This window comes from Temnothorax curvispinosus, unplaced genomic scaffold, assembly GCF_003070985.1.
Source record: "Temnothorax curvispinosus isolate PA1 unplaced genomic scaffold, ASM307098v1 QBEX01011856.1, whole genome shotgun sequence".
Classification (NCBI taxonomy): Eukaryota; Metazoa; Arthropoda; class Insecta; order Hymenoptera; family Formicidae; genus Temnothorax; species Temnothorax curvispinosus.
Genome location: NW_020221636.1, coordinates 889,960 through 902,034, shown reverse-complemented (window position 1 = coordinate 902,034; position 12,075 = coordinate 889,960). Strand labels below are relative to the sequence as shown.

At 34.4% G+C, this 12,075-nt stretch overlaps 1 protein-coding gene across 5 annotated transcripts in view; it reads right to left on the bottom strand.

Moving 5' to 3' along the window:
* Positions 1 to 5,386: 5,386 nt before the first annotated feature.
* Positions 5,387 to 12,075, bottom strand: part of LOC112461881 (homeobox protein otx5-B-like) — a 22,733-nt gene continuing 16,044 nt past the window's right edge. For 3 of the 5 annotated variants that reach the window (XM_025027291.1, XM_025027289.1, XM_025027290.1), the window contains exons 2-7: positions 11,560 to 11,896; positions 10,665 to 10,816; positions 7,935 to 8,119; positions 7,502 to 7,619; positions 7,111 to 7,311; positions 6,776 to 6,877 (exon numbers count right to left, since the gene is read on the bottom strand). In XM_025027291.1, coding sequence (XP_024883059.1) covers positions 6,776 to 6,877; positions 7,111 to 7,311; positions 7,502 to 7,619; positions 7,935 to 8,119; positions 10,665 to 10,816; positions 11,560 to 11,809 — 1,008 coding nt within the window. In that variant the 5' untranslated portion in view covers positions 11,810 to 11,896. Of the gene's footprint in view, positions 6,878 to 7,110; positions 7,312 to 7,501; positions 7,620 to 7,934; positions 8,120 to 10,664; positions 10,817 to 11,559; positions 11,897 to 12,075 lie in introns of those variants that run through there. The other 2 variants (XM_025027292.1, XM_025027293.1) reach the window with 2 other exon arrangements.

Genomic DNA, 12,075 nt, shown 5'->3' with positions numbered 1-12,075 from the left:
AAACAAAACGAAAGGAAGTTTGATAACCGCTATTCTATGTGCACAACAACTATTTTAGAAATATTGAAGATTCAAACTTATGAGGAACAAAGAATCAGACAGAGAGGGTGGAGATAGAGAAAGAGAGAGGAAGAGAGAGAGAGAGAGAGAGAGAGAGAGAGAGGAGAGAAGGAAAGAAGTAGGAAAAATGAAGATTTATATGTACAGGAGAAACTTATTGTTATTAACAAAAAGGTACGCACGCGTGCAGATAGATGGTGCACAACCAAGCCGGCGAAACAAGGAAGAAATTTCACGTGACCAGACCGCTCGGAACATTCGCCCTAAGAAGGTGTTCCTCTTAATTAATTACTTGGAGCCGCCCGTTTAAAATCGTTCGCGATTTGCGTCCCAGTCAAATTCGCCGTATCTTCAATCCACTTCAGTCTGAGTGAAGCAAACGAGAAAAGTCCAGCAAACCGTGGTCGCGAATCATCATCGTATTTCGTTTTAGAGAAAATTAACTCTAGATATTAAGTTCGCCTAGCGCGCCGCGCGGCCAGCGAGCGAGAGCGGTCACCGTACAGACGTGGCTGCCGCACCGAGTACCGAATCTTCACGCGTACACAAATTAAACAATTATTTTCTCGATAACGAAACAAAACACATCAACGAAAATTTTTTGTGGTATATTGGAAGTTTGAAAGTTTTTAACAAAATTTTTTTTTATTTTTTGATCGTCTCCCTGACAGTTAAAAAAATTATTGAAAAATAATTTGTTTAATAAATAGTACGAAATAATTTTTTTATGTTGTAAATAATTTCATCATAAAATATAGTCCTTTTGTGACAACTTTTATTTAAAAAATTTTTGTTCTGCACTTAAAAGAAAAAAGTTATGCAATTATTAATTAAAAAGTCAGTAAATTTTCCATTATTCATAAATCAAAAAAATTTGCAATTAAAAAAAATATATTTGACACCATATTTTATCTCGTCAGAAACTACCGATATGCAAAATTTGATTCATTTCTGAGAGGTGACTGATCCGGTTCACGCGGAATGGCCCGTATACATATAGCCCCGCATATGGGGCCATCTGTCTACGCTCGACTTTCTCTTACTTAAAAAATTTATCTCTTTAAAATGTTCAGTCAAAGATTTTTATTAGTTTTTCAATAAACTTTGAAAAAGCGTAAATTTTGGATGGACAGATAGCCGTAATCTCCTCTACCTACCTACGAAATATCAGGCTAACAATAAATGTAACTTGCAAAAATTATAATTGAAATATTCTAGCATATTACTCCGTATTTTACATTTGTATTGCTAAACTATAATTTTTTGATATATTTCAAATTATCAGAAATATAATTGCACGAAAAATTGAGCTAGAAATGGATTAATTGTGGTATAATATTTTATATTGTTTAAATATCAAATAATTTCTGAAATTAAATAATATATTTTTCTTTTAAGAAAAAATAATATTATTTACACAACATTATTTCGATAATGCAATTGTAAGGTTCATCAATATTAAAATGTAAAAATAAAAAAGTTAATATAATTAGAAAAATCGCAAGTGAAATGTATATTTTAGAAAATGACTTTCTATATGTATCTTTTATTTTTGTACCTAGTTTATTCTTATTATTACAAATATTAGTGATTGCCTGGGCTTCAAGACGAGAAAGTTGCGAGATGGTTTATATGAAAGAAAGACTTAGAAATTTTATAGCTTTAAGTGTACACTACATAAACATAAAATTTAATTTAACAGTAGATATGCATATAAATATAAAATTAATAAAAATACAAAATTTTTAAAAATATTTAGCGTTAGACATAGACATGCAGTCTCATAAATACGAAACTTCTGACACAATATTGTTTAAAAGTTTTGAAAATAATGTAATAATTTTAAAACTGATAATTCTCTATATAAAACTCTGAAAAACCTAAATTATTAGGTATAAATAATAATATAAATTGCATTTTATATCTACAATAATCTACATGATGCAATAGAAACGTAACTTTTGCAATAAGAACAGGATATATTATAGTCTTACTAAAATAAAATATTTTATATGAATATAGATAATGTTTAACATTTAAAAACTTTGATAGAATAACGAAAATTTTAAACAGAAAGTTGTAGATGGGAGGAAATGAGAACATACAATTCAAATTTGTTATATTATCTTCATACATCTTGAGACATGTACGTCGTTGTTTTCCGTGTCGATCATTTTATAAGTACTGATAATATTTATAATAACAATCTAAACAGTCACATACTTATTCCTATAGATCTTAAACCTTTTTTTTTACTTTACATATAGATCTTTATTTTTTTTTCTATCTTATAATCAATCAATGATCGTTCACCACGTCTGTTTAGAGAACAATCGACATTTAGTTTAGATTTTTTGTTTCTTTTTGTAAAGTTCCGTTGTCAATGATCTCTTTTTCCAAAATGTTGACAATATTGATTGATAATAAAAGTTTTTTACCAAAAGTGATACGCAAATCGTCCGGTTGAATTTGAAACATTTTTCGCACGCGCAGATAATATGGGTAGAACTATCCATACAGAATTTACAAAAATTTAACCGACTGATCCAAAAGTTTGAATAGCATATAAGATATGACAGAAATCGCTTGTAACTTATTGTACATTGCGTGTTAAAAAGAAGGATAATCGTAATAAAGAATGATATATTTTTAATGGAATATTAATTTGGAAAAAATCGCTTATACATTACAATACTTAATTGTTCAAAGATAACAAATACAAAATATGGCGGGATTCGTGATGCAAAGCCGGGCGCAAAATAATAAATTTAAACATGTAAAATGAGATTTTGTTAATGAGTTTTTGCGAGAAAATCTGTTTATAATCGAGAAATTAACGATGAGTATCACTTTAAACGTCTTTTTTTTTTATATTCTTATCCTTTTTGTATACAAAGATAATATTGTATGAGAGACAATTCAATGCGAATTTTCTGACAGCGGGACGGTGTGTGCTATTTATTAAATTTATAAAAGGTAAAATATTTTTTTTTTTATACGAAATAAGTCTAAAAAGAAAATGATCAACAACTTTGATGTCATAACGCGAGTTCATTTCGATATTCAGGTAGTGTATTTCTACACGAAAGAATGATACATATGTACATAGAGAAACTTGCACTATATATATATATATATATATATATATGCTTTTATATATAATTTATGTACATGGTACAATACATATGCAGTATATACCTAGACATACGCATACTTCTTCTTAAAAATTTTTTTGTTATACTGAGAACTAAATTGTTTGAATGTATTCCATTATTTTTTTTAACGTGTGTGAATCTAAGATAATTTTTTTTAATATTGTAAAAGTATTTATATTATGTACACAATATAGTTATTTGTCCCGGAGATCACATGAAACAATTATAATATACCGTTAAAAAGTCGTCATTCGCGACAATAAAATATTTACTTAAACTATTAAAATAATTACTCTCGAATAACTTATTAACATCATTATATGATATTAAGATCATTATAAGATCATCATAATGGATAAAGTAATGATTTATGAAAAAAGAAAGGGCATAATTATATTACACTCGTTCTTTATGGCGATTCTTTATTTCACTGTGTTAATTTCTCAATCTTTATTTTATTAACATGACTAGTTGATATTAATTAATTTTGCTCTATCAAAAAATTTTGAAACAACTATCAAAATACGAAACATCTTTTTAAAATACCACTATTACCATCGATTTGAGATCTTTACGTATTTCTAATATTAAACAATTATATTATTTAATAATTTGGGTTCCGAGAGAGATAAGAAATAAAACAGATTATAATAGTAGTTAAAATTACTTCGTGTACATCGCAACACATTTCACAAAGCTCGCGCGGGTCAAAATATCTCAAAGAATATTACATGAACGCATGTGCCGACAACAGAAAAACAATTACGCCACAGGATGTCCTATCTAAACTTTACTACCTGAAATGTTTCTAAAATGTAATGCACGTTAGAATAAAACAAATCTAATGATTTATGGCATACGTTGCGTAATATGAATATAATTTTTATAAATGAAGACGCTTAAAAAATATATAAATGCTCTTTAGAGATGGAAATAAGTTTTTTAAACATAAGTTGATTCGTTTTGTCATTCTGTGTATAAAAATATCATGGTAAGACTATTAAAAAGTAATATAAGATATTCTTTACTTTATAAAGTATTTTATTCGGAATATATTTAATAGTAGATAGGGTAACTCCGGGGTATATACGCCGCATCTAAGGAAAACTTAATTTATCGAGTATTATTTACTATGTTTAAGGCAAATGAATTATACCAATAAAAACTGTATACTGTCTACTACTATAAAAAAATATATAAATATAAAATATTCATTCTTTGTATTTAATATAAAAAAACTGTTAGAAACTCTTGCATTTTTGCCATATATCCCATAGAGGTGGAATATGACATTCATGGGTGAAATATATGCCTTATAAAAAATTACAAATAATGTTTATAAATAGGAAATAAAATGTCATAATAAGTTATAAAATTATGACGTTAGACCAAATTGCTTTGTAGATTGCTTGATAAGGATCCAAACCAAGGATCGAAACGTCGTAACGTTTGTGTCAACTTTATATATATATTTTCCGGGGAGTGCTATGAAGTGTATAATTTTTCGTTACCGATCTTTTGGAAGCCGGTATCGAAATTTTTTCAATCTTTCGGGAATTAATTGACCGAATCTGAAAGAATTGTATATGAAGTAGGGGTAGAATTTTACGGCGAGCGCCATAATGTGTACAGTTTTTGTTACCGATCTTTTTGGAAACCGGTTTTTTTAATTCTTCCAATTTTTCGGGAAATAATTGATTAAATGTCAAAGAATTATACATGAAGTAGGGGTAGAATTTCCCGGAGAGTGCTATAAAATGTACTATTTTTTATTACCGATTTTTTTAAAAACCGGTTCCGAATGACCGAATCTCAAAGAATTGTACATAAAGTAGGGGTTGAATTTCCCGGGGAGTGCTATCAAGTATATAATTTTTCGTTACCGATCTTTTTGGAAAGCGGTATCAAAAGTTTGACAAATTTATGTGAAATAATTAACCGAATTTTAAAGAATTGTATTAAGAGAGAGAGAGAAAGAGAGAGAGAGAGAGAGAGGGAGAGAGAGGGAGAGAGAGAGAGAGAGAGAGAGAGGGAGAGACTATTTGCGTGTCTGATTACATATGTCCTCCGGGGCGAAGCCCGGGTAACCAGCTAGTATATATATATATATATATATATATATATATATATATATATATATAATAATATATATATTATAATATAATAGCCAATTGAGTCGAAATAAAACCTCTTATTATTGTTAATCTATATTGGCGGAATACTATCATTTTACGTTATAAAATGTGTGTAAGAAGTTTATTAAGATGTAAGAATGATAAACAAATTATAAAACTAAAAAATTTTTAAAAGAAAATAGAAGAACGATAGATACATTAAAGGTTATTGGTATACGACCCAAGGAAAAGAACACATAGGAGATTTCGATTTTTACAGAGCGTCTGTACTATGGTATAAATCCCGCATGCTAAAATGCCGTATATCTTAAACAGAAGGGATATATAAGATATCAAGCTATACAAAGAATATAAGAGCTATGCACTTGTATTTTGCTGTATTCCATCTTTTCTACACTATCCCTCTATACTTATGTATCATGAAATAACCATTAAACCTTTTACATTCTCTACAGTAATCATTTTACATAGGTCGTAATATATGATCGCGCTACTTACTACGGAAATCGATTTAACTCACGACGGTTTCGTTAATATTAACAGTGAAGAACTGAAATTACAACACAATACTAATATGGCATAAAGGCACAAAACAGTGTGATTGCGAGCAAGTATCTCTATTCCTTCTATTTTTTCTGACTTCTGCGGCGTAAGTCCCCGCGCGGCGTAAATACCAGAGTTACCTTATATGTATATATTTTTTTATGTAAAATATAAACTATCTCCTGTAGACATTAATGCTAAACAACGCAATAGTAAGGATGCAAATAATAATGCTTCCTGCAAAATAACATAATTTTTTGTAGAAAATTTTCTAAAGATTTTAACCCTTCGTGTGCAACGTCGGGTCACCCGTGCCCTGGCGAAAGTGACTGTCCTGTATGTCAAGTGTCTGTTTATATAAATATATTGTTTAAACAAATGAAAAAATCGGCAATATAGCGATTGATCCTTAAAATAGGATAGTTAATAAGGTAAGTAACATGAATTTTTTCAGATTTTTTTAGAACACTTTAAAGTATTTTTTAGGCGTCGGAAATGAGTGACCTGACGTTGCACGTTACAGGTGCCGAAAAAGACGTTGCACGCGAAGGGTTAATAGTAAAGAAAATATTCTACTTATAGATAATAAAATTAGATATGTATAGGACATCCCGTTTTATTTAAAATATTTAAACTATACTGTATCAATAAATGCAGAAAGATACGTATGGCACTCTTGATCGGCCTGTACATTCCACAGTGTTCGAATGCTGGCCGAGTTTATTAAAGATATGTTTAGTCTGTATCGACATTTATCGACAAAACGAGAAAAACTTGCTCGTTTTATTTGGCATCGCGTTACAATAAACTTCGATTCAAGCCGTATAACTTCACTATTGTCGATGATATGTACTCAGGCTTCGTTCTTCGATCCTTGTAGGTTCACTTACGATCGCCCCATCCGGCGCTATTGTAAAACCAAGATGAAGTACCTTCGTCTCTCGTTTTGCTCCAAGAATTATCAAGGCTGCTACCTCCATTATCCTGACAATCCGATAATAGTGCTTTTACTTATTTTTAGTTCTAGTTGCTGTTCTTTATTTTTTCACTGCGCACGCAATTTAGTGGCATCCCAGACAGCACGCATGTTTAAAATGGGGACATCTTTAAGACACCTTATGTCTCGATTTTGGACATGATACTGTCTGGGATACAACTGATATTGTTACGTATGTTTATGCAAAAAACTTAGAGAAAGAGAACGTTATTTTACCTACCATGTTTAACTGATGCGAGGCGGGCGAGAGGTAATCCATATTGGTATAGTAAGAATAATTTTGATAGCACTGCTGCTGGGAAGGGGTTGTCGTCCACGTTAATCTTTGATGATCACCCGGAAATGCACCACCGCTTTCCGTTACTGCTGGACTCCAGATGCTACTGCTACCACCACCGCTGCTGTACACTGTGCCACCTAACTATTGAAGAACAGCATTTTATGAGCATATAATAACGATAATAATAAATATTCCATACAAAAGGTAATTAATAATTCTTTAAAATATAATTTCTCGCGAAAGAACGTAAAATGTTAGAATATAAACCGACCTATTATATGCGAGTAAACATTATATGCGTCGAAAGTACTGCTATAATCCATCCACTTACGCTCGGTGGAGTCGTGCTAGCTGCTAACAGCAAACTAGCGTTTCCCGCGGGCTTATATTGCGGCGAGTCCCTTAAAAGCGCCGGCGAACTTGCCGCTGAGCCGCCCGTACCGCCACTCCTGAATACAGAAATGCAATTATAGCAAACATATACAAACACCTAATTTTTGCAGCAATCGCGCCGCAATTAGACTTTATGCATTCAAAGTCCGAACGTAAGGAAGCGTATCTCGCGCAATATATACGTAGATATCTCGATAACATCTATCGCGTGTAGTCGCAATCAGAATACTAATTATCAAGCTAATTAAGTTGCTGATTATCTCGCACAGACACGTTAAAAGACTGAGACGTCACCGTTCGAGATAAAAGTCGTTAGCGCGATTACGGGCGTGCGCTAAAGATAAGAGCTCATTAAGATAAGTGATACTTACAAGGGCGTAGTAGCAGGTACCGCGGCGGCGGGTGTAGGCGGGGTTGTAATTGAAGGACTTTTTCCAGGGGGTGGATTATTAGCCGGGCTCCCCGAGGGCTTTTTCGATCTCGGCGCCTTATCTTGTTGCTGCTGTTGCTGCTTCTGTTGCTGTCGACATTTGGCTCTCCGATTTTTAAACCATACCTGTAAACACACGTGAAATTATCCGCGGTATTACGCGATTACAGACGCGATTAATCAGACATCCCTACCGCGGCTGCATTACCATGAAAAAATAAATAAATAGTAAGTCGCGCATCTGTCGCGCAAAATGAATCAAGTTGATATTTTCCAACGTTCCAACGATGCGTAACACAAATGTGATTCAGAACGAATCCAAAGAGCCGCGCGGGAGCTCTCGCAAAGCTGGCGTAATAGCCAATTATAAGGGAATGCCGGACTGGCACGACTATCAATTACCAATCAAGCTGACTGCAGCAGCGCGAACGAAAACGCGCCACGCATATATCGGACACGCTCGCTACCAGACTGCCGTTAATGCAACAGAATTACGAAAACCGATCGGAATATAGGTCGTCCCACACACCGAGCAACTTCTCTGAATAGAATAAGCCGATTTCGCGTACCAACGGGCTCGCGTTCCGGTTTGCGTTCAAAGTGTCCACTGGTTTTGTGCGAACACCTTGTAATGAAGCTGCTAATTATACTTGCGGACTAAAAAGCGTTCTTCTCTTCGCCGGCGCACGAATAATATTGATTACATTGACGGACATTGTCAAACACGTTTATGTTACTAGCAGATGTTGCAATATATTTGCTCGTTGCCTGCAGTCAAAAAAGATGTCTTTGAATTAAGACTCGGAAATATAATTCGCGAATTTGATTGTTGTACGACGTATGGATACGTGAAGAACGGTGCGATGCCTCTTGTTTGCCCTTAGAAGTGGTACATTGGGACGATAAGGGGATGTAGGGAGGGACGAAGCAAGTGGAAAGAAGTAGAGGGAGAAATGCGACAGGAGGAGAGAGTAGAACTTGGAGAAGCCTCTCGCGATCGATGTTAGAAGCGGAGAGGTATAAGCTTGGGTTTCTACGGATTTTCTGAGGGGGCGATACTAACAGCTCGCATTCTTCCGCCGAAGAAGTCTAGTATACGCACCGCCATAACACGAGTCCTTTGCTTTTGATAGAACGTCGCGAAAGTATTTTATGCGACTCGACTGACAAAACACACCAATCGTCTATCATAAGAATTCCATAATAGCACACTTACATTAAATGTCAATTTTTCTTTATTTCAGTGGCAAATGTAAATAATAAGATTAGTATATAATCCAATTCCCCCTTTTTCCTTGATACGGTGTAATTTATCAATCACTGATTCATTGATTAATTGGTAAATGTTGTGATATTAAAGAACCTAGTATGAGGTTGATTTGTTTTGCTAAATATAATGGTCTTTTATAAAAAATTAATTTTAAACTATACAATCTGAAGTGACACAATAGTATTGATTATGGAGGAAACTTAGCTGTAGCGAAGCTACAATAGAACGAAAACCGTCTGTGTTCGAGAAGTCATGCGAGGGTCAGAGAACGTCGATGAACAGAGCAATCTCCGGTTTTGCAGTCGTCCGACGAACGTGCGGAAGACTATGGCCCATGCCGGGCCCATTCATCCCGTTTACACGGCCGTAGCCAGGTGTGTTGGACGGCAATTGCGGATGCGATGCGTCCTTTCCGGTCTTGATGAGAATGGAATATGCGCGAACACGCTTTTCGGGGCCCCGTGGACATCGAACTCGGCACGAGCAAATAGCACGGTGTCAGCCGAGCAATGCCAAAATGTTGATTCCGAAAATGTCATCCTTCATGTAGGTTTTCGCGGTATTGTGGCACAGAAAAATTCTTTCAACTTTCTGCTATTGAGCAAGAATATCAGTGAGGGGAGCGTCGTTTACAATTTCATATGGCCAGGGTGAATGAATTTCATCCTTTTTGAATCATCAAAAAGAATCCGAGAGAACCGAAACGTTTGGTGCTTTTAATACTTTTTTATGCTTTCTTTTTATTTATACCCGTCATAAATAATTGCGCGCAAAATTTCCATTGCGCTTTAATTGCACAATTGCAATTTTTGTTCGATTTCCCTTTGTTACTAGGATTTTATGTGGTTATATATTGAATAACGTTATAACGCGCTTCGTGTATTGTTAACACTTCACAACATATGTTATATTCGCAACCTGTATCGAACGGAACTTCGCGTCATAAACGTGCGTGTGAAATTTCCAATTGAATCCTATTAAATTTCTCTTTCATCGTAATTGCGATATTAAGATGTTTGTCCGAAGAATATGTGGGCATTTGTATAAGGCGAACGATTAATTTAGTTAACTTCAACAAAGGACATATGAGAAAGAATCGATGATATGTTGTCCGCACTGTCTGCGTGCCGATAGTGCGAACCCCCTCGGTAATCAGACACCCTCGCGCCCTTCGTGGGGAGAGACACGTCGAATTTTTTTACTGCAATACGAAAATATTTGCGAAGATATTTTACGCGCTTAAAGTTCCGTATTTTCCTAGTAGTTCTTGATGTAGTAATTTAAATATTACGAATAATACTGATGAATTATTACACAATTTTTTATGATTTTTACGATATACGTGCAATAGTTATAAAACAATTTGTGAGAAATATTATTGGATTGTTGTCAATGACTCACCTGCACTCTCGATTCCGGTAAATTGATTTTCATAGCCACTTCCTCACGCATAAAAATGTCAGGGTATTTTGTTCTTGAAAAAAGCCCTTCCAATACATCCAATTGCGATCGTGTGAATGTCGTTCTTTCCCGCCGTTGCTTTCTTGGATTGCCTTTAATACAGAATTCCTAATGTCAGTAAATATTATGGGATTTTTTCTGATTAGTTTTTTATTTATAATTTTTCTCTCAAATATTTATGAACGACATCAATATCGATACTTAATTCATGTATCGTAATGTGTTTCTACAGATTAAAAAAAAATTAAAAAATCGCTTTTTTCGAAAATAATAAGTAATTGATATTCGAGAAAAAATTCTTTTTTAAAATCTTTAATTTATGATTGCATTATTTCGCGCGGCATGATATCAACAATATATAGCAAATTAATAAATTTCACTGCGTTATCTTATACGTTATGGTGTACCTACAGGTCAACTACATTTAATAACTAATCGATAAAGATTAATAAAATAAATAGAATAAATGAACCATTTATTAATAACTAAATTAATAGCAGTAATAATATTTTCACGAGTTAGAAGCAACTTCGGTACATAATGCAAAAGCTTTTACATTAACACGATTAATGAATAATTTTGTATTGTATCATTATTAGCATTTCTGCGATTTACCAACGTGCTTTCTCCAATTACAGTACAACATTATAATTCATTACAACAATTTTCCCGCAATTTTTAGTACAATTATATTAATACTTATAAAAATTAACAGATACAACAGCAGTCGAATATTTCGCACTTTGTTTATATGTTGATAAGCAGTGCAATTTAAAGATAAGAAATTCTTTCGAATCAGTTGAGTTAAAATTAATAAAAAATGGTGAGCACTCACAGTAGACGGACTCACCGGCGGGTGTACAACCGGGATAACCGATAGTGGAGTGTAACGCATCGATCGGCATGCTTAGACCCATGTAGGGCCCGGTCTTGAGAGCGCCATAGGGCCCCGCGGCGGACGCGCCGAACGCCGCGGGCCCAAAGAGTTCGGAGGCCGAGGTGGTGGAGGCGGCGAGGCCACCGAGATCGGCGGCGCCGGCGCCCCCGCTGCAGCCGGAAGTACCTCCAAGGCTGTTCGGCCACATCACCACCCCCTCGGCCCCCAGCACGACCACCCTCCCGCCGCGGTCTCCTTAAAGAGACGTCCTCAACGTCCAAATTATACGTTCTGTCTGAAAAAACAACAGAAATAAAACTGAAATTATATTCAAGAATTATTCAAACAAAAGTTATAGTCTCTCTCTCTCTCTCTCTCTCTCTCTCTCTCTCTCTCTCTCTCTCTCTCTCTCTCTCTCTCTCTCTCTCTCTCTCTCTCTCTCTCTCTCTCTCTCTCTCTCTCTCTTTCTCTCTC